The sequence below is a fragment of the Lissotriton helveticus genome, chromosome 6 (genome assembly GCF_964261635.1).
Source record: "Lissotriton helveticus chromosome 6, aLisHel1.1, whole genome shotgun sequence".
Taxonomy (NCBI): Eukaryota; Metazoa; Chordata; class Amphibia; order Caudata; family Salamandridae; genus Lissotriton; species Lissotriton helveticus.
This window is the reverse complement of record NC_136067.1, coordinates 104492654-104519628: the sequence shown is the minus strand read 5'-3', so window position 1 is coordinate 104519628 and position 26975 is coordinate 104492654. Positions and strand designations below refer to the sequence as shown.

General features: G+C 47.5%; 1 protein-coding gene across 2 annotated transcripts in view; it reads right to left on the bottom strand.

The window, feature by feature from the left end:
* The window catches only part of ABCC10 (ATP binding cassette subfamily C member 10), a 255940-nt gene that overhangs the window by 130754 nt on the left and 98211 nt on the right, over nt 1-26975 (bottom strand). For both annotated transcript variants that reach the window (XM_078647432.1, XM_078647433.1), the window contains exons 4-5: nt 1300-1527; nt 642-798 (exon numbers count right to left, since the gene is read on the bottom strand). In XM_078647432.1, the coding sequence (XP_078503558.1) occupies nt 642-798; nt 1300-1527 (385 nt within the window). The remainder of the gene's footprint in view (nt 1-641; nt 799-1299; nt 1528-26975) is intronic.

Sequence of the window (26975 nt, the reverse complement as noted above, 5' to 3'; positions counted from 1 at the left end):
ACACCCCATTCAGTATCCCTCAGGGGCGATTCACACCACACTAAGTGACCCTCAGAGAGGAGTCACACTCTCCTCTATGCTTCTCTGTGCCCATCAGGCATCACTTACACTATACTCTGTGGAGGGCATTTACAAAAATGCCGGTGACCTCAGAAGACACCCTTATCCAGTTGTGCACCTTCAGATAGTGTTCATAACTGGACCTGTAGTTTAGGAGGCATTCGTGTGCAAAGGCATTGACGGTCAAACTCTTTCGTGTCCCCATCATTGAGGATTCTGACCCTTCTCAATGCCTCTTGGAGGGCAGCTGGACTTGGCCTTTGTACTCCACAGGTTCTTCCTACTGGCCATAACTCTCTCACTTCGGAGCAAGCTTCCATCACTGAGCATGAGGCTCTTAGATCAGACTGAGTCATTAAGCGCTATGCCAATCAGACACGTCACATGCCCTATGGTGGCTTATCCACCACACTCTAAGCCCAGCAAACGGCATATTCTGGTACACAATGTCTCTAAGAGAGCATCTCGCCCCCAATGTGTACCCTTTGGATGACATTATCACCCTGTCCTTCAAAGAGCACTCTATACCCACACTGTCTCCTCATGAGGGTCTGCTGTTCATTGCCCCTTCCCGCTCTTACCTGCACTGTAATAGGCTGCCAGGTCCTGATCCGACAACTCAAGGAAGCGCTGGATGCGGTTGAGAGACACCTTGGCTTCCAAAATCCCATTCAGAACCCATGGGAAGTTATTGAGAGGAAGAATGAGCATCCCAACGAGGGCGAGCGCCGTGAAGACCTGGGGAGAGGAGAGAAGCCTGCGATGAACCCCAAGGAGGCATTGGAAAGGCTGCTTGATGGGCAGAGGTGAACAGATACAGGAAGGATGGATTGCATCAGAGGGCACGATGGGGAAGAGAAAGGCAATCCCTATGATGAGGTGCAGTGATATGGAAAGGAGAAAACCATAGAGTCAGGGGCAGTCAGAGGGGCAGGAAGAGGAACAGGAAGGGCAGAATAATATGGGCAGTAAGAGTGACATACATGACAGACAATAAGGTGAGCACAGTCAGAGGGGCAGGAAGAAAAGATAAAAAGGTGAGGAGATGAACAGGTAAGAAAAAAGAAGATGTGGGCGAGGACAGAACGAAAAAGTCTGACAGAGAGGAGGAGTCTCTTAATGCTGAAGAAGCTGAGAGCCAAAAGCTGTAAGCTGCACACGAGAAACCATGGAGATAGTAAAAACAGAATGCATGAGGCTACAGGAAAAAGAAAGATGCCACAACATTCTTCGATTAACCTTGGCGGCTGTGAGCTCGTGCCCCAGGAGCACGTAGGTGATGAAGGTGAGGATGGAGATTACCACTGGAAGAGCCGCCCAGAGATACACGCACACAGCATCCAGGTATTTGAGGGCCCGCAGCCGCTTCAGCTCCTTCTCCCGGAAGCTGCTCACCTTGGCGGCAAAGTGCTTTTCCCAGGTGTAGAATTTGATCACCCTTATCCCGTAGAGGACCTCGGTCATAAGCTGCGGGGAGGAAACCACAAAGAAGAAATAAAGGACTCTGAATCAAATTACTCCCAGCATCTCCTGAGGAGATGGTGTGGACAAGTGCTTGAGCTGCTGAGTGAGGAACCCGAAGACCCAGCAGTATTCCCAGATTCCACATGGTGCCACCGTTCCACTAACATCCAAAACTAAAAAGACTTAGGGCCCGATGTAGGTAATCCCATTTTACCGGTTCATAAATACCGAATCATACCAAATCGGTATTTATGAACCGGTAAACTGTATGTAGCTAAAAACTCGGTAAAAATTACCGATTCGGTAACATTCGGAATCCTGACTCGGTAAATAACGAATCGGTAATCTCCGAATCGGTAATCACCGATTCGGTATCACCCATTCAACCCTATGGACCTCCTGGCCCATAGGAATGAATGGGAGATACCGAATCGGAGTATACCGAATCGGTAAATACCGATTCGGTAAATACCGATTCGGTAAATACCGAATCAGTAATTGCCGATCTCGAAAATTCGAATGGAAGACATGTGAGCCAGCCAACCAATCAGGGACACCAACCACACCCCACAACCAAGCAACTGTGAAATCAACCAATCAGATGTAAGTACCACACCCAGTACCTGGAGTTGGCCACACCCATGCAGGTGAAGAGCCACGGATCTGTGTGGAGAGCTGGAGGGGAGACAGAGTAGCAGGCTGCACTGAGCCCAGAAGAGCATCACCATGGAGTCCCAGGAAGGCCAGAAGGATGGTGTGGACAGAAAAAGGAAGCTGAAATTCAGCACAACTGAGCTCGAGGTGCTGGTGGAGGAGGTAGTGCAGCATTACAGCCAGCTTTTTGGGAGACAGTCCCTGCAAGTAGCAGAGTATGTAAAGAGAAACACCTGGCTGGCGATCCAGAGCAAAGTAAATGCCCTAGGAGTCACACACCGTGAAATAGATGACATCAAGAAAAGGTGGTATGATCTGAGGATCACCACCAAAAAGAAGATCGCCACCCAGAGGAAGGAATCCGCAGCCACAGGTGGGGGGAAGAGCCGTGCACCAAGTCTCACTGAACTGGAGCAGCTTGTGGAATCCACCATGGAGCCTGAGAGCATACACGGGATTGGGGATGCTGACAGCTCAGCCAGAGCTGCAAGAAAGAAAGGTAAGATGCAGGGACATGTACCCCACCCATTCCCTGGCCCCTTCCCCTACGTGGGTGACTCACTCACAATCCAGAACACATGAAATTAGTCACCAGCAATGCATCATGGTAGTCGTAGTCATAGGAACATTCATCAAAGCAGCCAACACTGAACACTGCATGCCATGCCACACTCCCCATACACAAGCAGTTGAGGCATATGAAATTGTGTGTGTTAGGAATTTGTGAGATGAAAACACACAGCTGATCATTGCCCATGTCTGCCCACAGGAGAGTCATCGCGCAGTGCAGCGCAGGGAGGGGAGTCAAGTGCACCAACAACGGCTGCGAAGGAGAAGCCCACAGACACAGCAGGACCTAGCACTGTCCCTGAGGACACTACCACAACGCACGCACCCACAGCAATGGAGCAAGACACCACTGCACAGCCACTGTCACCCCTGCTGTTTGAGCACCTGCAGATGCCACAACACCAAGCTCAGGGTCCTCTGTGCATGTGAGGCCAAGGAGGCAGGACGTACCACCATTCAGGAACCTGGAAAGCTCTGATGAGGAACAGGTGGAGGCTCCCAGACCTAGCACTCCACCACTGGCTGGCAACGCAGGGCAACAGGGGTCATTAGGATCTGGCCATGCAAGTGTCCGTGGCCGTAGGGCACGTGAGCGAGACGAGGGGCAGAATGTGCAGGGGGTCTTTGCTGGTCTGGAAACCACTATGGTTAAGGTCCAGCGCATGCAGGCCAAAGGGATCATGGCAGTGCACAGACAGGTGCGCATCCTGAACAGCAGGATGTCAAACATTGATCGGGGGATATGCGCCATGACAAAAGGAATGGAGTCCATGGCCAAAGGAATGGAGTCCATGGCAGAGGGGGTGAGGGACATGGGTGTGCGCATGGGTTCCCTCTGTGACAGGCTGGAGAGTGACCACACAGAAAGGCGCAGGAATAGGCACGAAGTCAAGAAGCTGAATCAGTCAATCAACCGTCTGGCAACTGCAACCACACTGCTATGCCGCCGGTCAATGAACATGCAGACTGACATTGTGCACTGCTGCAGTGACTTGTCCAGGGGGACGGGGAGGGTGACCTCTGCTATGGAGGTACTGCTGACACAGCAGACAGCCACTGCTGGTAACACGTGTGTTGGGGACACAGAGGGGAGTGGATCCAGCACGCCTGTACAGGACATTCGTCGGAGCAGCAGACTCCATGCAGATGACACTGGCACCACTGCGCAGGTTGACCCCCTGCCCCGTGGCTCCCACAACATTATGCGTAAGCGCAAAAATTAAAAAATCATCATGAACACAGGACAGGTCACAGTAAAGTGAACTTTGGCCACCCAGTGTGAAAAGTGAATTTAATTTGGTTTATGTGGTCTTGAATAGTGCAGTAGTGCATATTAAAGTGAGTGTTTCAAGAACTGAACATGCCTGTGTTTCATCACTCTATTAAAAGTATCTGTTGGTGATTTCTGCGCGTCGCAGTCTACCATCTGTTGCTGGTGCTGCTCCTGCTGCATTGTGATCGGCTTGTCCTGTCCCATCATCTATGTCCTCATGATATGTTAGTTCTATCTCTGTGCCCTCCTTGGTGGCAAGATTGTGCAGCATGGCGCAGGTCGCAATAATCTTGCAACAGATAATTGGCGTGTATTGCCGTGCACCTCCACTCTTATGGAGGCACCTAAATCTACTTTTCAGCAGTCCAAAAGTGCGTTCCACCACGCAACGTGTTGTTCTGTGTGCCACGTTGTAGTGCCTTTCGCTCCTGGTGGATGGGTTCAGGTAGGGGGTGAGCACAAATGAACGCAGGGCATATGCACTGTCACCTGGGTGGAAAATGAAATTTTGATTAGTCACATACTCATGATTGCTCCTTCTGCATAGACTATCGGGGTGTCTCACACATACTTACCTAGCAGGTATCCATCACCAAAATCACCAGCCACAAGGCGTCTGTATATCCCACTGTTAGTGAATATGTAGGAGTCGTGGGTACTCCCAGGAAATTTGGCTACAATGTCCGTAATAATGTTGCCAGCGTTGCAGATCACCTGCACATTGATTGAATATGTGGACTTCCAGTTTCTATATATGTGTTCAGTTGCTGCAGGTGGGCATAGTGGGATGTGCGTCCCATCGATACAGCCTATGATGTGCGGGAACTGTGCAAGTTGATAGAAATCGGTTTTAGTCTTTCCTAGTTCTGCAGGTGTGTCAGGGAACTCAATGTAGTGTTCCATCCTCTGCATCATGGCGTCAAGAAGTTTTCTAAAAAAACGTGACAGGCAGCTCTGGGACACCCCACCTACTGTAGCTATCACATGCTGGTAGCTCCCAGAAGCAAGAAGGTGTAGACAGGACAACACCTGCACGTGGGGTGGGATGGCGTGTGCTCTTGGTGTTGGGTGTTCCAGATATAGGTGGAGGTCCCTGATCAAGTCCAGGATGGTTCTGGGGTGGAGTCGGTACCTTTGCAGGATCTCAGCTTCAGTCAGTTGGAAGAGGGTGATCCTCTGCCTATACACCTGCTCCTCCCTTAGTCAGACCCTCTCTCCTGGTGCCTGTATCCGTAGCCGCCTTGCAATAATGTAGAAAGCCGCCATTGTGGTTGCACTGTTGCATTTTGGGGCCTTCTTACATATCCTGTTCCTGGTTTCCACCTGCTTATGGTAAATACCGACTCTGAAATACCGAATTTCATGGTATTCGGTATTTTTTGGATTTCCTACATCTCAACAAGCCATTTTTACCATTTCTTATTTACCGACTCGGTAAATAAGAATTCGGTATTTTCCGATTCGGAAAATTACCATTTCTTAATTACCGATTCGGTAATTATGAATTCGGTATATTCCGAATCGTGTAATACCGATTCGGTATTTTACCGACTGGTATTTACCGATTCGGTAAGTTTTTAGTCACATACATCTCGATGCTCTTATACCAATCGGTAAAGGCCGAAATTACCGATTTTCGGCCGTTACCGACCGGTATTTGGCTACCTACATCGGGCCCGTAGAAACAATATCTGCTTCTGATTTATCTACCTGTCCATGCATTCAGCATTTAAACAAGCTATGGATGTCCACTATTTCAAATAGAAATTCATAGAGGCTCACCATGAGCCTACAGACCACTCACAAGTGGCCAACAGACCACTCACCATGAGCCTACAACCCATCGCAACATTCTAGTTAGCTTTTTCTTGAAATATTCTTCATCACCCTTCATATCTTCATGACAAATGCATAGTACAAAATAAAAGACAAAATAATAAGGGACTGATTCTTTCACAATCATATTTAAAAGTGTGCGAAGGATGAAGTGTGTACCACCTGACACTACTTGCCAGTATGTTTCATGGAACTTAAGAGGGCGAGGGCCACATTATCACTTGCTCAACAACAAGCCTCACGACTCTACTGTCCTCGACTCCACAGAATTCTCAAATTCTGGTTTAACATTTGGAGAGGCAAGTATGCAAAGTGTTATTCTTGTTGAGGGGTGGGTAAAATGATCACGTGTCAGGACTGGGAGTGAGGTAAACTCTGTTGCATTCAGTATTTGAGCCTGTTACGTACACACAGATTTGTTTTCTACTGTATTCTGGATAAAAAGTTGGTTGAAGCAAGGGCTTAAACTCCACAAAGTGTTAATGAAGGAAACATCTGAATTACCAAGAACTACCCATACGCCTGTGGGTCAAAGCTGTGAAGCACATGTTCCATGAGCTCAATTTAACTGTTTGACAGACTCAAAAGCAGTGCAACAACGATAACTTCTTCAAAGAGAAGCTTATGGAAGTTAAAAGATAAAAGAAAGAATATCAAAATAAAATCTATGCATGAAAACGTCACCTTCCACAGGGCCAGTCGATTGAAATAAGACAGATAACAGGCAAAAAAGATTCAAGACAAATGTGGGAATTTATTAACCAAGGAATAGTGTACAGCCACTGCAGCCAACATGTTTCAAACATGGGAAAGTAGGAAGAAATCAGCCTGGGAACTCATTATAATCAATGCCTTTACAAACCTATCTGGCAAGACTGCCGCTATGGAGCCTCAAACATGTGACATCTTGCAGGGGACATTCAAGTACCAATAGACATCCTCATCCCCTGGCAAGCACAGTTGTCCACCCCCTCTCAGCCAATCAACACCTCCTCATCCCTTCTAGCTACCAGAGCTCTCAGAGTTTTACAGGGTCTGGCTATTTGATGGCCAGGACCCTTCAACCACCACCTACGCACGTCTCTCCATCAATGTGTTTTTCACACCGTTACACATCTCCTTACTCCACCAACAGCACGAAGTCCTGGCCACCAAAAGAGAGAAGATAATTCCAAAAAAGGGAAAAGAGGGGAGGAGGGCAAACGAACCACGAGATCTTCAAGCAAATTAGTGAATGCAGCAGCAAAGGGTCGGACCAGTGCACTTCCCTGTGATACACTACCACCTGCAAAGGCCATAACACCCAGACACAAATACAGGTGGGAAAGCAGAGTTTAATCCTCTGCAATGGAGACGCCAACAGCACCACCACAAAAACCACCGGCGGGAATCACAGCGAAAGATAAGCCAATGGACAAGGCAACAACAAAGAACTAAAATGATCACTGCTACAGCAAAGTGCGTTCATGCTATTCTGAAAAGAGGTGAGAGTAGAATGAGTGAAAGGTTCAAAGAAAGTTTCCGTGCATGACCTCAATAATACCAGACCTACTGGCTTTGCCAATGCTTGTTGCTTTTCAAGCAGATGCACTGAATGCCCTTGTGCATGTATGTGTCTTTGTTTCGTTCTGTGATTTACACATGATCACAGACTAAAACTTTAAAACCACACGCTGCAGTAAAAATGCAATTCGAAAAGAATTACTTTTTGTAAAAAATACATGCCGGACTGGAGGCACGCCGCGATAGTGGTCTTCTGCAAGCCAGAGAGACCCCCCGAACGCCATGAATCGTATCGCCCTATCTCACTCTTAAATATCGAAGCGAAGAGACTAGCCAAGGCCCTCGCCAATCGCCTCCTCCCACTAATCACTACCCTGGTCCATCCGGACCAGGCCGGTTTTATGCCGCACAGAGTTACATGGCACAACATTAGACGGGCCCAAGTGGCATTGGAAATGATGCGAGCTATCGGGACTCCGGCGGCGCTTTTGTTGGCTGATATCGATAGAGCCTTTGACTCACTGAGCTGGGTTTACCTGCACGCTCTTCTGCCTCGCCTGAATCTTGGACCCCACTTCCTCTCCTATATAAGGCTGCTGTATACGGAATTGACGGCGTCCGTGAGAGTGGCCGGCGCGGTCTCGGACACCTTTTCTATTGGACGGGGCACCCGACAGGGGTGCCCCCTCTCACCGTACTTGTTCGCCCTTGCCATGGACCCTTTGGCAGCGTGGGTACGCAGAGATGCGCCGATGAAGGGATTTGAATGGGAGGCAGGGCCATCTGACAGGATTGCGCTCTATGCAGAGGATGTGCTTTTCTTTCTCACAGACCTTAATAGGTCGGGACGGAGAGTCCTTGAAATCATGCGGGTGTTTGGAGAGGTCTCGGGGCTCCATCTTAATGTGCGGAAATCCACTTTATGGACCCTGGGGAGAAGTACGGAACTAGGTGGCTGGGCATCGACACTACAGGGGGCAACCGGGGGTCTCAAGTACCTCGGGGTATTCCTAACAGACATGCCTGGAGTCTCGTGGGAACGCAATATCGTTCTGGTCTGGGACCGAGTCCGGTCTGACATGAAAACATGGTCCCATATGCCCTTGAACCTATATGGCCGCTCGGCCATTTTCAAAATGGTGGCCCTTTCTCGTCTGCTCTATCAGCTGCAGAATCATCCCTACCCTGTCTCGCCGCAGTGGTTTCGCCAGGTTAATTCGGCGCTTGGCCGCTTCCTTTGGGCGGGGGCGCTGTACGTGTGGCTCTCCGCACCTTTTTCCTCTCTACATATTGCGGCGGACTAGCGTCATCGGATATTCTATCCTATTATCAAGCGTCTCACCTGTTAGTGTTAAATGAGTGGTGGTATGGAGATCGGGGCGACCCGACATATGCCCTAGAGAGATATTTGATGGAACCAGACACCATACACACACTATTGTATTCGGCGGGGAAGAGGAAGAGGCTCCCAGCTGTTACCCAAGTGGTCTTTCAGAACTGGCGACGAGCGCTTAGCCGCATGGGATGGTGGAACAGGCGAACGGAGGAGACCCCGTTGTGGCGCAATGGCCGCTTGCCGGCTTTGGCTGACCTGCAGGGGTTCCGCGGCTGGGACATGATAGGGATCTCGGCACTGGGCCATGTTATGAAGGGCACGACCCTTAAATCGTTTCAGGACCTGAGAGACGAATATGACATGCCTCAAACTCAATTTTTCAAATACTTGCAGTTCCGACACGCCATCTCCCCTGCTTTGGAGGGCCTAGACTCCCTACCGGAGTTCAGTCCACTGGAAGCAAAGCTATTTATGGGGGAACTAGAGGATAAGAAGATATCCTGCATTTACCAATCACTGGTCACCCCCTGCTCCCCCCTCTCTGGACAAACTGCGGACCATCTGAGAGAGAGATGTAGGAGACTTAGATGAAGAGGGTTGGAGGGAGGCCCTCGCTGCCCCAAGGGAGGCGGCCATCGCCGTACGATTGCGATTCATTCAATTTAAATACTTACACAGAGCTTATTACACTAGAGAGAGACTGTGGTGGGCTGGTTTGATTGCCTCCCCTGATTGTCTGAGATGTGGCCAGGAGGTGGGTACATTCCTGCATACGGTATGGTCCTGTGGGGCATTGGCGAGGTTCTGGACGCGTGTGTGGGACTGCTTGGATGAGGTGTTGGGATGGAGGCTCCCCCGTACATCGCAGCTGGGCCTTCTTCATGTCTTGGACCAAGTGGGTGGTAACATCTACAAACGACACTTACTACTTCTACGCCTTACGGTAGCCAAGAGGGATGTGGCCCGAGCCTGGAAGGACCCTAGGGCTCCCCCGATAGAGGTATGGAAGCGGGGATTAGATTATTGTATGGGGTTGGAACGCCCAGTGTATGAGGCCCGAGGCTGCCCCAGAAAGCACTACAAAATATGGAAGAGATGGGCGGAGTACAGAGGACTGTGGCTGGAGCCGCCAATACAGCGGGATGTCGGTGCATCACCATTTCCAAAATATCTGTTTTGCTTGGACCTGTGTGGACATCGTGAACAGGGCTAGGGTGGGATCCAGGAGGGGGTAGTTCTTACAGGGCAGGGGGGGTGGGTGTTTTCCAGTAATACTGTTCAATTCAACTGATATATTGATTGCTATTCTATATATTATGATCTTCTGCTCACAGTTCCTCCGGTGTTCGGAGTACTGTGGTTGTCATGCAATCTTACTCCCAAAAAAAAAAACACAAAAAAAAAATCTTGTTCTGAGAAAAAATACATGCAAGTAATAATGAATTTAATGCATGATGATACATTAATTAGCCAAAACAATGAGATGAGAGAGACAAAACTCCCCTGGATGGAGCAAAAGCCCATACTGTGTATATTTATAAAGAATTCATAACAATAAGTCTGCCGACAGCTACAAGTTTGTCAGACCTAAAGACTGTATATAAGGTGCTTCTCTAGAACTTGTCACCTTCCCTAGTAACCCCTAACCCACACAGTGTCAACAAGGGACCAGACATGTACCCATCTACATTTGAAACATTTGGCCCCATTGCAATGTCCACTGAGAGGCCAATGCATACAGGAGGATCTCCACGCCTCACACAGTCCTTCAGACGGCTACTAGAAATAATACAACAGTATATCACAACAGAATATCACTAATGGCAGTAACCCTGAATTTGTATGCCACACACACAAACGTAAGCCTACCAGTACCAGGAATTAGAATCAAGTACAAGCAATCAGAGTAGATCAACCACAGAAAGTGTGTACTGGAGACCAGCAAATAGGCTTCAAGTATTTCGACCTGGCTGTGAACAAGGTAAATAAACCCATCAAATGGACAACCAAGACGGAAAATACAATAAAAAAACTTTAAAATTGCTAAAGTCATGGCACACTTCAGCAGTGGCTAAAGCAGTGGTCCCAGTGAATTGCTTGTGAGCAAAATGTTGCTCATAATTCAGTCTTAATCTGCTAGAACTAAACAGCACACACATTTGGGTGAATGAGAACATAAGAAGCAAGTATTTATCTGAGGAATTCTGGAAACCAGCAACATGTGCTTGACTTTAGAAGACCTACATGTGCAGGAGCTTTGGAAACCTACATGTGCCTGCCCTTTGGAAATGTACATGTGCCAGTTCTTTGGAGACCTACATGTGCCGGCCCTTTGGAAATCTACATGTACCGGCCCTTTGGAAATGTACATGTGCCAGTTCTTTGGAGACCTACATGTGCCGGCCCTTTGGAGACCTACATGTGCCGGCCCTTTGGAGACCTACATGTGCCGGCCCTTTGGAGGCCTACATGTGCCGGCCCTTTGGAGACCTACATGTGCCGACCCTTTGGAAACCTACATGTGCCAGCCCTTTGGAGGCCTACATGTGCCAGCCCTTTGGAGGCCTACATGTGCCAGCCCTTTGGAGGCCTACATGTGCCAGCCCTTTGGAGGCCTACATGTGCCAGCATTTTGGAGGCCTACATGTGCCAGCCCTTTGGAGGCCTACATGTGCCGGCCCTTTGGAGGCCTACATGTGCAGGCCCTTTGGAGGCCTACATGTGCCGGCCCTTTGGAGACCTATATGTGCTGGCACTTTGGAGGCCTACATGTGCCAGCCCTTCGGAGACCTACATGTGCCAGCCCTTTGGAGGCCTACATGTGCCAGCCCTTTAGAGGCCTACATGTGCCAGCCCTTCGGAGACCTACATGTGCTGGCCCTTTGGAGACCTACATGTGCTGGCCCTTTGGAGACCTACATGTGCCGGTACTTTGGAAACCTACATGTACCGGCCCTTTGGAAATGTACATGTGCCAGTTCTTTGGAGACCTACATGTGCCGGCCCTTTGGAGACCTACATGTGCCGGCCCTTTGGAGACCTACATGTGCCGGCCCTTTGGAGGCCTACATGTGCTGGCCCTTTGGAGAACTACATGTGCTTGCCCCTTGGAAACCAAAGTGTTCTGGCCCTCTGGAGTCCTACATGTGGAGACTGTGAGACTTGGCCCTTTCCCCAAAATTTTTCGCCTTTTTATTTCCCTTTTAAATCAGAATGCCCTCATGGTAACAACAATGTATAGGCCTTGTGTAGTGAGGAAAGCCCTGTGTACTGTGAAACTGATGTTAAGATGCAGGTGTCTTATACCCCTAACATGGCTGCCACTGACCACTGCTGCTGCAGCGGGGTTTAGTGGGCGCATTCTAGTGGCTAGGGCCTGGCTGGAACCCTCCAAACAATGTATCAACTTAGCCTGCCAGCCTGCCCACAGGTAGAATGGTGGAACCTCCTAGAACCCCCTGGAACCTTCTGGAACAGGTGAGGTGACACCAACTGCCACTGCCAACTGTCAACTGGCACTGTATAAGGAAAGGAAGGAAAACTTTCCTGTCAGAGGGACTAAGGGGAGACCTGGGGAAGTACCTACGCAGGAGGATAGGCAGTGGGGGTCAGGGCAGGGTCTTATGATGCTGGAATGACAGGGCCTAGTGTGCTGCTTTACAAGTATTGAGGCATCCTGTACCCCCCCCACTGACCTAACCCCGCGGCAGGGAACCCCCAGGGACCACTTGAAGGGATTGGCTGAGAAGAACTTGGAACACCAGCCACCAAACTATTCCCCCCTTCAAGGAACAAGAAACCAAGCAACAAAACTAAGGGCGTAAGGAACATCACGCCAACAAGAAACTAAGCTTCTATTTACAAGGGCGCAAGAAACATCACGCCAACAAGAAACTAAGCCTCTATTTACAAGGGCGCAAGAAACCTAGAGCGCTAAGAAGAAATTAAATCATCACAGGACTTTTGAAGAAGCAAACAGGTATTGGCGCGGTACTGACCCTGCGTTTCCTGATGTCACCTGGGGTCTCCCTTGCTAACCTGCTACTGGGGTGTCACCTGTCCTGTATATCTACCGCTGCCCTTGCTGACCCTGTGAAGAGCGCTGAAGTAATGGAGGGGGTTGCTGCCTTCTGAAGCGCTATATTTGCCTGAACTGCAGCACCCTGAACTGAATGTTATTAGACCTGCTGGTCTTGCCCCCACCTCGTGTGGGCCAAAGCGCTATAGCCCTTCACCCTGCTGTCTGTGAAGCGCTAGAATCCTGGGCGTGATTCCTGCCTGAAGCGCTATATTCTGTGGTGCCCTTCAGCAGCGCTACCTGGAATGAACTGTCTGCCGAGCGCTACCTCTGCTGTGAATTGCCTGCTATATCGTAGCGCTGTGAATCCTGAAAAGCGCTATCCCCCTGAAGCGCTGTGTCACCAAGAACTTCTGTGGCTCTAGAAGTTGCTGCCTTCTGAAGCGCTGACTCCCTGCTCCCCCAACGCTCCTTTGCTGTCCCTGTGAAGAGTGCTGAGGTACTGAAGGGGGTTGCTGCCTTGTGAAGTGCTGTACCTGCAGGGTGCTATTATCTAAACCTGATTGCCTGCTGAAGCGCTGTCCCCAGCATTGCCTGTGGCCAAGCGCTGTCATGTGAGGAACTGAGGTAGTGCCCAGGGAAGCGCTGTAATTTCACTCCAAGCGCTTTCTTGAATGTCCCATAGAATCGCTGTAATTGTGCCTCCAAGCGCTCTCTTGTAGGCCCCAGAGAAACGCTGTATTTTTTACCTTAAGTGCCCACCTGTTGGCCCCTATGTGCCTCTAGTGACGTGGAGGCCATTAAGTTACTGTTTATGCCTGAGGACAGGCTTGCCATTCATTAACTGTTTGGGCCCTGGTTCCGGCGTAGGCCTAAAGACATACTGAGTTCACCTGCGATGGCTTAGCCCTGCATAGGGGAGTCCAAGGCATAGTAAAATGCTCATTGAGAATGCTTTACTGAATTGCTTATTGAAATGTTCACCTTAATTAACAGAAATGTTTTACTAATCTAAAGCAAGGCCTGTGCTTGCTTAATGAGATGTTGCTCTCTAGCAATGAGTAATGTTCTATTTATAAGTTACTTAATGAAATGCCTATGCCTGATTCCTTCCCTGTAATGTTTACTCCTGATTAGGGGGATGTTACCTATGATTGGGGAAGAGTTTTGAAGTGGTTATTCCTGCTTGGAACCAGGATTATTCTGAACTATAGAAGTTTTATTACACCCCTGCCCCAGTGTTATAACCTCTACTTATTTACAGGATTACTCTTGGGTGCTGAAAGGTTTATGCCTGCTTAATGTAGGAATTAGAATGTTGATCCTGGCCTGGGGGTGGAAACGCCAACAGCTGCATAATGAACTGTGTCTGCTGACTAATGAAACATTTATTCATGTTGGTTGAAAGGTGGAGCACATGCCCACAGTTATGGAGTGAGGTGCTCCTTGCTTTAAAAGAAATGTTTACATTTACTAAAAGGCTTTACATGCATAAACCAAGTCTTCTAAGCTCAGGCTTGCCTGTTAAAAATGGTTATCTCTGCCTTGAAGAGTTGTTAACTGTTGATTGCTGAGTAGGGGAACGTTAATGCTATAAGGATATAGTTACACTGCCTAATGAGATGTTTTATCCGCAGTGGCGTGTTTTTATTCCTGCCATAGGAGTTTCATTCCTGCCTAAGGAAATGGTTAATGAAATGTTTTACCCTCAGTGAAGTGTTTTACTTCTGCTAAACTGATTATCTCTATTGCAGGAAATGTTTTACCTGTAAGCTCCTGAATAATAGGGGGAAGGCCCTGCCTGTTCAGGCATCAGGTAATAGGATGTTGTGTGATGCCTAAAGAAATACTTTATGCCTAATGAAAGGTGTTGACCTCATTTGAGGCAATGTTTACTCCTGCCCAGGGAAGGGTCTCATACCCCTGCTATAACAGAGATCTACTTACACCTGCTCAATGTAGGGATTTCTACTTCCCTGATGGAATGTTGGTGTAGCCCTGATACAGTTAAACCTGCACAAGGGGATGGTTACCTAGATTGCAATGTTTTATCCTAGTTAGTGCTGGCTAATGCAATGATTAGCTGGGCCCAATGAGAAGTTCTCCCAAAGGGATGCCCAACCTTGTTATATGGAATAATTATTCTTAACGAAATGTTTAATTCCTATTACAGGAGGAGAGTTACGTCCACATACTTTTGTGGCAAATGAAATGTTTCATATTTAAGGAAATGTTTGAACTACACTTAACGAATTGTTTATTCCTACAGCGGTGAGATGTTTCTGTTATGGAACTGTCCCTTTGTTTACCTGAGGAAATGGATATTGATGCTTAATGCAGTGTTGTTCTTATGACTTTGAGATGTATTCCTTTCAGGTACTGACCAAGAAGCAAGGCGTAGGTCGGGCCTGTGTCCCACTAAAAATGCATTTAACTATTTATTGATCCAATATTTAATATTTATTGCAGAACGGATATTTATTCATCCAATATTGATTGCAAGTCTTGAGACACATGTATTTTAAATGAATTTATGATTTCCCTGATCCTGCTCTATCTATCTGATTATTTATCTTAATACAAATCACTTGTTTTTATACAAGCTCTGGAGTGGAGTCATTTATTGCGTGCCCAGGTTTCTGTCTCAGTGTGAGTGTGTGCTGCATGATCGCTTAACACATGTGCTTTCGGATGCCTACCCGCTCGTGCCATGCTACCCTAGGGGACTGGTGACCCCAGTTCCAACAGAGACCATTTGGAAACCTACATGTGCAGGCCCTCTGGAGACCTACAGGTGCTGGCCCTTTGGAGACCTACATGTGCCGGCCCTCTGGAGATCTACATGTGCCGGTCCTTTTGAGACCTACATGTGGAAACCATTTGGAAACCTACATGTGCCGGCCCTCTGGAGATCTACATGTGCCGGTCATTTGGAGACCTACGTGGGGAGACCCTTTGGAAACCTACATGTACAGGCCCTCTGGAGACCTACATGTGCTGGCCCTTTGGAAACGTACATGTGCCAGCTCTTTGGAAACCTACATGTGCCGGCCCTTTGGAGCCCTACATGTGCTGGCCCTTTAGAAATGTATATGTGCCAGTTCTTTGGAAACCTACATGTGCTGGCTATTTGGAAATCAATGTGTGCCGGCCCTTTGGAGACCTACATGTGCCGGCCCTTTGGAGACCTACATGTGCTGGCCCTTTGGAAATGTATATGTGCCAGTTCTTTGGAAACCTACATGTGCCGGCTAATTGGAAATCTACATGTGCAGGCTCTTAGGAGACCTACATGTGCTGGCCCTTTGGAGACCTAAATTTCCCGGCCCTTTGGAGACCTACATGTGCCGGCCCTTTGGAGACCTACATGTGCCGGCCCTTTGGAGACCTACATGTGCCGGCCCTTTGGAAACCTACATGTGCCGGCCCTTTGGAAACCTACATGTGCTGGCCCTCTGGAAACCTACATGTGCCGGCCTTCTGGAGACCTACACGTGCCGGCCTTTTGAAAACCAACAAATGCTGGCCCTTTGGAAACCATCATTTGCCAGCCCTTTGGAAACCTGCATGTGCCTTCCCTTTGAAAGCCTGCATATGTTAGCTCTTAGGAAACCTACATGTGCCGGCCCTTTGGAAACCTACAAGTGCCGGCCTTTTGGAGACCTACATGTGCCGGCCCTTTGGAGACCTACATGTGTCGACCCTTTTGAATTGTACATGTGCCGGCCCTTTTGAAACGTACATGTGCAGGCCCTTTGGAAACATACATGTGCCGGCTCTTTGGAAACCTACAAATGCAGGCCCTTTAGAAACCTACATGTGCCGGCCCTTTAAAAACCTACATGTGCCGGCCCTTTAAAAACCTACATGTGCCGGCCCTTCAAAAACCTACATGTGCTGGCTATTTGGAAACCAATGTGTGCCGGCCCTCTGGAAACCTACACGTGCCAGCTAATTGGAAATCTACATGTGCCAGCCTTTTGGAAACCTACATGTGCTGGCCGGTTTTTAGACCTACATGTGCTGGCCCTTTGGAGACCTACATGTGCCGGCCATTTGGAGACCTACAAGGGATGGCCCTTTGGAGATCTACATGTGCCGGCTAATTGGAAATCTACATGTGCCGGCCCTCTGGAAACCTACATGTGCTGGCCCTTTGGAGACCTACATGTGCTGGCCCTTTGGAGACCTACATGTGCCGGCCCTTTGGAGACCTACATGTGATGGCCCTTAGGAGAAATACATGTGCTGGCCCTTTGGAGAACTACATGTGCTTTCCCCTTGGAAACCAAAGTGTTCCGGCCCTTTGGAGACCTGCATGTGCAGGCTCTTTGGAGACCTACATGTGCTGGCCCTCTGGAGTCCTACATGTGGAGACCATTTGGAAACCTACATGTGCAGGCCCTCTGGAGACCTACATGTGCTGGCCCTCTGGAGTCCTACATGTGGAGACCATTTGGAAACCTACATGTGCAGGCCCTCTGGAGACATACATGTGCCGGTCCTTTGGAGACCTACATGTGGAAACCGGTAAACAACCTTTACAACGCAACCTTTACCACGCAGTGCCTTTACATCACAACTTTTACAACGCAAACCATTACAACGCATTGCGCTGGGGGGCGCTCTAGGATAGGGAATAGGTTTAATGTACTATCCAACACCTTCCCTACTATCCACGGGGACTGGAGTTGGAATAGTAAATTAAACTATTCACTATCCAGCGCCCAAAAGCACTATGCGTTGTAAAGGCATGCGTTGTAAAACTTGCGATATAAAGGTAGGCGTTGTAAAAGTATGTGTTGTAACGTCATACATCCGTGGAAACCATTTGGAAACCTACATGTGCCGGCCCTCTGGAGATCTACAAGTGCTCGTCCTTTGGAGACCTACGTGTGCTGGCCCTTCGGTAACCTACTTTAGCTGGCCCTTTGAACACCTACATGTGTTGGACCTTTGGAAACATACGTGCTTGTCCTTTGCAAATCTACATATGCTAGCCCTTTGGAAACCTACATGTGCCGACCCTTTGGAAGCCTGCATGTGCTAGCCCTTTGGAAACCTACATGTTCCGGCCCTTTAGAAACCTACATGTGTTGGCCCTTTGGAAGCCTACATGTGCCGGTCCTATGGAGAACTAAATTTGCCAGCCCTTTGGAGACCTACATGTGCCGGCCCTTTGGATACCTACATGTGCTGGCCCTTTGGGGACCTACGTGTGCCGGCCCTTTGGAAACCTACATGTGCTGGCCCTCAGGAAACTTACAAGTGCTGGCCCTTTGGAGACCTAAATTTGCCGGCCCTTAGAGGACCTACATGTGCCGGCCCTTTGGAGACCTACATGTGCTGGCCCTTTGGGGACCTACATGTGCCGGCCCTTTGGAGACCTACATATGGAGATCATTTGGAAACCTACATGTGCCGGCCCTCTGGAAACCTACCCACATGTGCATGCCCTCTGGAAACCTACATGTGCTGGTCCTTTGGAAACCTACATGTGCCGGCCCTTTGGAAACATACGTGCTTTCCTTTTCAAATCTACATGTGCAGGCCCTTTGGAAACCTGCATGTGCCTGCCTTTTGCAAGCCTGCATGTGCTGGCTCTTTGGAAACGTACATGTGCCGGCCCTTTGGAAACCTACAAGTGACGGCCCTTCGGAGACCTACATGTGACGGCCCTTTGGAGACCTACATGTGCCAGACCTTTGGAGACCTACATGTGCCGGCCCTTTGAAGACCTACATGTGCCGACCCTTTGGAAACCTATATGTGCCAGCCCTTTGGAGGCCTACATGTGCCAGCCCTTTGGAAACCTACAAGTGCCGGCCCTTCGGAGACCTACATGTGCCGGCCCTTTGTAGACCTACATGTGCCAGACCTTTGGAGACCTACATGTGCCGGCCCTTTGGAGACCTACATGTGCCTGACCTTTGGAGACCTACATGTGCCGGCCCTTTGAAGACCTACATGTGCCGGCCCTTTGAAGACCTACATGTGTCTGCTCTTTGGAAACCTACAAGGGCTGGCCCTTTAGAAACCTACATGTGCCGGCCCTTTAAAAACATACATGTGCCGGCCCTTTAAAAACCTACAGGTGCCTGCCCTTTGGAAACGTACATGTGCCGGCTCTTTAGAAACCTACATGTGCCGGCCCTTTAAAAAGTAGTGTGAAAATCGGGACATCACTTAATCTCTGTCTAAAATATGAAATGTGATTCAATACAAAATATGGCCTGTAAGGTCATTGTGAGCTAAGCTTGAACCATGTAAACAGCAGTACGTATGTACATTTAAATCCTATGAGGGTTTCACAAGTAAAGTACACCATTTTGTATTACATTTTACAAACGTTTATTGAAGGAAATTCCCATACATTTCTTATATACCAGTATTTAATACTCGTTTTACCAATTGTTAATGACAAAATGGCACTTCAAAAGCATCATATGTGACAAAATTGCCAACAGAGACTATTGTGAGATCTGCTACCATTCCCCTTTATTAGGAGGTCATCAAATACTTTATTCTTTAAACCATGTTACTGTTCTATTGCCAGAATGTATTTTAAAGCACATACTTCCACAGAATTTATTGGGAGGATAGTTCCAAATCTCCACAGAGTACCAGATTTGCCTACTTTTTGTTGCCTATTGGAACCTTACAATTTACAAATTGCCATTATTTTTTCAAACGCCTTCTTAGTAATAACCTGTAGCCCCTGGTAAGTTGGACTTTAAGTCAACTTTTATCCAGGGTTACTGGTCTTCACTGTATTTCAAAAAGTATTTTGCATTTTATTGTATATTTCAAGAAGCTTGTTGCTGCTGTTTCAATCGTTTTACCAACACATTTATGTACATTAGTTCTGTTGCGCTTCTGATGTCATTTTACACTCATGGGTAACAAAATACCCACCAAAGGGTGGTTAAATCTGGGATGAAGAATAGCATTTGAGGGAATAAGGGGAACAAAATGGTGAATTCCATGCAAGACACAGACCACCCAAAGAAACCCCTCTAGAGCCTCAAGAAACTTTCAGATATTGGTCTGAACATTTACATATTCATACATAACACTGGACGGAACAGCCTCAATCTCTAGGCCTTCACCTCGCCCGGTCCATGGCAGTGGTAATATACACCACCAGGTCAAAAAGTAGGGGAAACTTTATGAAATAAAAAGCTAAAATGCTATAAGATAAGGAGGTGTAAATTAAGGCTTGGCAAGAACTGGGACCAACAAAGCCTCTGAGAATCGAGATACCCCCACAAAAATAAAATCTTGCCTGCGGATAAAACCTGCCAATACCCGATAGGACCTTACTCTCAACAGACAGTGCAAAGGATGTGCCCATTGGACACCGTCTCCTTTACTTCTGGTTCAACAACCAGGCGAGGTTGTCAAAACTAATGGGATTGCTGGCATGATCGACGTATTGCTCTGAAGACACATAGTCACAAAGTATGTGGTTGTCCCATAAAATACAAGAGCCATGGAAGTCTTTTTTTAACAAATTCTATAGATTTTAAATTGCATAATTGTACAGTCAGTACAATGGGAACATTGATTTGAAGTAAGGAGAGCAGGGTTCGGCCTCGCGTGGCTCCACGGCATTTCTTAACAGCTGCAGTGTCTGCTGTGTGGTGGTCCGCGGGAGGCTTCGATGCTGAAATCCGTGCGTGGTTGGACACAAGGCCGCGCAGCACATGTGAAGGACATTCAAGAGAGGGTGTAATGTGTTTGTGGGGGCCTGCAGGTGTGTATGTTGCTCAACATATGTTGTCTGTGAGGTATCTGGCACTGGTGTTCTGTGAGATGTTGTCCACTGGGTGTGTATTTAGAGGTCTATCCAGGGGTCACCTGTCTCTAAAAACCATATGTTCCCGTATATGTCCCCCTTGTGGCTTATGTCCGGCAACAAGTCGTTTCACAGAGGTGCATTTGCTTATCCCAGTATGTGTCCCAGATGGGAGGGGCCTCCTTTCCACCAGGTCAGTGGGACGCAGAGGGTACTCTCATCTTATTTCCGGATGAAGCTTTCCAAGATCACTTTCAACACATGTAGGGTGTCATATTTATCTGTCCCTAGGGCTACTCTACATAGGGACCGCCTTCTCGGCTGCAGCTCACAAACCCATCTGCTCGCCATAACTGGCCATCCACTTGAGGTTCCGTGAATTCTGAACCCGTTTCATAAAGGTCATGGTTTCGTTACGAATTTGATATTAGCGAACCGTAACCAGTTAGTACGGCAAGTATGAGTGTTTTCGTCACGTTACACCGATGGATTCACTACGTATTTAGAGATTCGTTCTGAACCCTTGGGTTCCATTTTGTGTATGGCAGCAATTTTGTGGTTGCCCTCACATAGGCCGATGACGGCGGCCGAACGAGTCTTTAGCACACGTACACTTTAGCTGACTTCTGAATGACCTGAGCAAACTGACCCTCTTGCCTGAAGCCAAACTTGTTAGGCCAGTTCCTTTCCCAGTAGCTGATCAAGATTGAGGATCAAGGCACAGGACATCGTAAACCTTTATTGCACACAAATATGTCTTATCTTACTCACACCTGTTTCTGCTCCTTTCTTTATGGTCTATTTACGATGGGGATGTGCCCTTTTTTATTATGGGTTCGTCGACCTGTCTGATGAAGAATGTTGGGTTTGACCAATGATTGATCATGGGCTGGGCAACTGAAAAGTGGGTTTTACCGTCATGCGATACCTCTGATCTGGATGCATGTGATTGGACAGTTTGTAAATGTAAGGTATTTGTCTGGAATGTGATTTTTGGCATAAAAAGGGATGGCTTGCTTTGTAAAATTGAGCAGTCTCCTGAGAACTCATACCGTGTTGACTTCTGTTACTGGCTGCAGCCAATAAATTCGATCTTTGACGTCACCAAGAAGATTCCGTGTCTCTGTGTTCTAAGACAGGTGATACCCGAAGACTTTGGGCGTGCCCCTGGCTCCGCCGGGTCTTAAATAACCCGGTTCTTCAATTGGCACCTCACGTGGGCGACTTCAGCGGTACCGGTCCAAGCCTGAAGATCGTGAGGAGCTTCGTGTGAAAATTCTGGAGGAAGGCCTACCACTTCATTGACCCCTGTATGTCATCGTGGTCCGAAAGTCTTTGCTGCGAGGTTTCCCGCTTTCCGACGGCTACAAAGGACTGCTGCCCTGACTGTCGCCCTGTCTTGGAGCCTTTGACGATTTGTAGAGCGAGACGATAGACGGGTCTTCTGGCGACGTCATCGATACTTCAGTTAAGTATGAGTGGAGCGTCTCCCAGTCCTTCGTTTTTGGGTATCCCTTGGGATCTTTGATTTGGAACTTGCAAGCTCCAAAGCCGAGGGACTTGTGTATTCACGAGACTATCGTATTCGATACTCCCTTGAAGTTTGAAGCTAGACTAGTGAGTGAAGATGCCTGGTCTGAGCAGATTTGGAAGGATATTTTGTTGTGGTCGTAATAGGGATTCCCGATTGGAGGACTCGTGTCCGGTCCCTCCGATTGGAACTCCAACCTATGAGCTCTATGTGAAACATGGCGTGGGCCCCATCACGTATAATGAAGTGTGGATTCGCTACACTAGAAAGGATGGTGTCCTCAAGTGGCCCCAATATGGTAGTTATGACACGGAAATTTTAGATAATCTAGAGGTTAGACTTTTTAAGAAGAAAGCCCGGCCGGCGATGTTTGACTCTTTCCACCTATGGCGAAAGGAAGCCAAACAGAAAGAAATTAAATTAGCGAAGAGGAATAAAAGAGAAAAGGGTATCTCGATAATGCAAGCTGCTATACAGTTTAAAGATAACGAAGAAGAACAAGCGAGTGAGCAGTTGCACAGGCAACGTAAAATGGCGATTGATAAATGCTATCCAGTTTTGCCGCCTCTTCAGCAAGATGCGATGAAGGACCTTGTGAAAGATCCTTTGATGTCACATTTGTTGACTTCGCCACCCCCTTATGCGCAGAGTGCTACGGCACCTCCGCAACCTTTAGTTGCGCAACCTCCGGTTGCTTTGCCTCTTGCTATTGCACAGCCGCCAGCTCCTCTTCAGTTGGCTCCTACTCCTCTGGTGCAGCCTTCTCAAGGGCCGCCGACTTTGCTACCTGCTCCGTCTTTAATTCCTACGACTTTTCCGCCTGTTCTCGCTGCCTCCTCTGCTACTGCCCCTACATTAGCTTCCTCTCAGTCCGCTTTATCTCCTGTCCTGTCAACTTCTCCTTCTGTTCGACAGAGAATGACGGATACTGTTACTAGTCTTTTGTCTCCTTTCTTTGGGTCATTGAGCACGACCCCTGTTTCAGAGCGTAAGCAGTTGCGTAGCCAAATACCTGGTCCTACAGAAAGGACAGTATTAGATCATTTAGCGCGTAAATGGGTTACTGATTCTGTAAGATATGATTTAGAGTCTGTTATGGATGTCTTCCGCCAATGGGAAGCAACGAAGCAAGATATGTTTTTGACAAGATGTGTGTTTTCCTTTGTGAAGAATGGGAAGATGGTGATCTGGGACAGACTCCGTCTGAGTTGTTCCGTGTACAGTCCGAATTTGCAAAAGGCACGATTGTGGGTCTCGACGTCGAAAGAGCGGTAGCGACACTGCTTTCGTTCAGGAGCGAGTCTCCTTCTCGGTCGTTGTTTGAGCCTGACCCTTCTGTTAGGAGGAAAGTACGACAATATCCGATGAGAGAGGTTCCTCCGGTGTGGAAAGAGGCCGTTCAGGCCGATCTTAATGCTGGTATTGTAGCTGCACCGGCTCATTTTCAACGTGTTTGGGTACATGTTCCGTGGAAACGAGCTGAGGTTTTGGCTCTTAAGCAGACTTTGCCTGACCCCCGTAAAAATCCTGCAGGATATTATAAGGAATTATCACAGACCGCAGACTCATGTGTTATGAATCTAGCGGATATAGACATGTTGTTTGGAAATGTGGTCCCACAACCTTTATGGGGATTGATTCGTCATACTGATCATGCACAGGAGTTAGGTGATACATGGGTTAATATTGGTGCTGCGGATGGCCGACAAGTTGGTGGTGCTAAACCTGAGCCTTTAGTTGCAGAACTTCTTGGTAGGATCATTACTTACATGAAAACTTTAATGCCTGCTATGCGAGTAAAATGGGACATATTGTCTGCGTGTAAGCAGAAGAAAGATGAAAGTGTATCCGATTTCTTCACTAGGTTTGAAGAAACGTTCATTGACCATAGTGGTCAAGACATGAGTACCGAGGGTGGTGAACGGTTGTTTGTTGATAAGTTTGTGCATAATTTACTTCCCGAGTTATGTACCAAGTTAAAGGATTCAGAGAGTTCTTGGGCTGTTTCCTCGTCAGCACAGATATTGGCTACTGCACAATACTACGAAAATAGGGATAAGGATGAGAAGGATAGAGCAGACAAGAAGACTAAAGATTTGAAGACGAAGGTTCTTTTACAGCAAGCGTACCCGCCTCGTAATAACCAACGTGATTATCAGCAACCTCAGCAGTTTTAGCGGAACTCGCAAAGGTTCGAGCCTTCTCAACCGCGTTTTCCTGTAGGCCCTAATCAATGTGCATATTGCAAAGAAGAGGGTCATTTTAAAAATAGTTGCCCTGTTTTGTTACAGCGTATGAATGGTGTTTCTGGTGCAAGAGGTCGAGGTGTTCCGCAAGCTTCTAGAGGTAGGGGACGTGGTGTGTTCCCCCAGAATGCGCGTTCCTTTCCTCCACAAAATTCAATGAATTATTTTGATCAGCAGAATAATGCGTCTGGTAGGACGACTCAGTACTATGCTGACGACTACTATGTCGAAGGTGAGAATATGGATGGTAATGATTGCTAGGACAGCCATGGACAAAGAGAGGGAGTGGTTTCAGTTCCAGTAGATCAGAATGGACCTTATGTTGAAGTGATTACATCAGGTGTGTCAGAACCTTTTCTGTTGGATACTGGTGCTGCGAAGAGTTCTATTATGCACTCTAGACTCCCTGGCGCACCTTTGTCTGGCTTAACGAATGTTTCTGTAGGTTTTTCTGGCGCCCCAGTTAGAAACCAGATTTCTAGTTCTTTGTCTCTTTCTGTTGGACCTCGTGAATTCGAAGCACCCCTTATTCTGACGACAGGTTGTGGTGAGAACTTGTTGGGATTGGATCTGTTGAAAAGATTGTATGCGACATTGTATTGTTCTCCTTCAGGAGTACAACTTACATTGGGTAAGAAAGTGGTCTCTCCGATGTATTTGTCGAAGGATCAACTTCCGACAGAATGGTCTTCTCTTCCTGATACTATTTGGGCTACTGGTCCTAATCATGTGGGTCTTTTGGAGATACCGCCATATGTTGTGACGCTGAGAGCGAACGTTAAAATGCCACGTATTCCCCAATATAGGATCTCTAGTGATGGTGAAAGGGCGTTGCTAGCGATTATCCATGATCTAATTGAGAAAGGCGTGATTGAGGAAACAAGAGGTAATGTGTGCAATAGTCCGGTTTTGCCTGTTCTGAAATGCACTGATGCTTCGCAACTGCCTGTATATAGGTTTGAGATCGATCTTCGCGAGGTGAATAAGATTGTAGTTCCACAATTTCCTGTTGTTCCAGATATCACTGCCTTATTGACCATGATTCCAGCTTCGGCCACTTGGTTTTCGGTGATTGATTTGAAGAATGCTTTCTTCAGCATCCCGATTGCCGAGGAGAGTAGGGATATCTATGGCTTCTCTTTAGGAGATCGAAGTTTCCGGTTCAAGCGCGCTCCTCAAGGCTATTGTGAGAGTCCGTCAATATATAGTCAGGCTTTGAAAACACAGCTTGATATGATTGTTTTACCTGATGGTGCTGCTCTTATTCAGTACGTCGACGATTTGTTAGTCGCTGCCGATACTGAGGAGATTTGTAAAGAAGCTACTTTGTCGTTGTTGCGTCATTTGTCTGACTTGCATCATGTTTCGAGTTGGTGGCCTCTATTCTGGTGTCTTGGCCGGTATAACTAGGTTCTTGTGTTCGCCGTGCCTGGCAGTGCGACCAAAAACCGGCACTTGCCACCCAGAGCGTGTAGGGGGGCAGGCAATGCCTCATTGAAAAGGGAAATATCTATGGAATTATACGATTTTGCAGAAATGCCATTTTCCACATAGTTATGGATTTGCCGCATTTGCCACATAATCCAACATCTGCTACATAATTTGCAGATTTCACACCCCAAAAAAATATTGCTCGCTCAAACGAATCAAGCATTACAAAAAGTGCCAAAACATGGTTTCAAGCAATGGCAGACTATTTGCAAAGGTTAAATGATGGCCTTTCAGTTGTTGCTTGCTGTAATTAATTGTTTTCCAGATAGGGATGAATTATGCTGCATAAAGCATAGACACCAGCAGCAGAGTTATAAGGTGTGGAGCCGGACAGTCAATTTATGTATACATTTTTTAAACTATGCCCTGAAAAAATGGCAACAATGTTGGGGTAAATAAGCTCTGGTTTACTTAATTAGCCACATATAGACTGCATTTTAAAATATCGTACATAGTTAAGACAGCATAATAAAAAAAGATAACTCTGGAGGTTAATACGCTTCCTAGAAATATCCGTGTGCAGTCTAGCCAAAGGTGTGACTCATCATGAGATAGCTTGGATGGTTAATGTGCCTGCTGCAAAGCACAGCGTGTAACATGCACATTTCATGTTTGTGCCTGGTGCAGATAGTCTGATGGACTGCTGCTTTTGTTTCCTTGTTTACGAAGAGGTGAAGAGTATGGGCATTTTGTGCTCTGTGCTTATCTGTGCAAAGGAACTGAACGGGGCATGCCGTGCACGCGCAGAGGCAATGACCAATGCACAGTATTTTGTTACGAAGGCGATCGAGCAGCCAATCAGCATTTTGAGGGTTAGACTTTTAGGTGTAAGCAAGACATGATTGCGCACAGAACTACTTTAAGCAGGCGAAGGAATGAGCTAACGGATGCATAGAGTTAGCAAGGGGCAACCATTCTTACGAGTATTATACCTATGGCTTTTAGTGGGGTGAAAAAGAAACAAGCATTTACAATGCAACGGTTTCGCCTTTGTAAAAGTTAGAGCTATTGGCATTGTAAATGACAAATTTTTTATTTATGTGTTGGTTTTGAAAACAGATAAATAAATGGCAATGCCAATAGCTTTATCTCTCGCAAACAGTAAAAATGATTAGTGATAACTAACCTTCTTATCAAAGGACCAGAAACCCTGCCTTAAGTTGCAGTCATTAAAGAGCTTGCAGACAATTAGGAG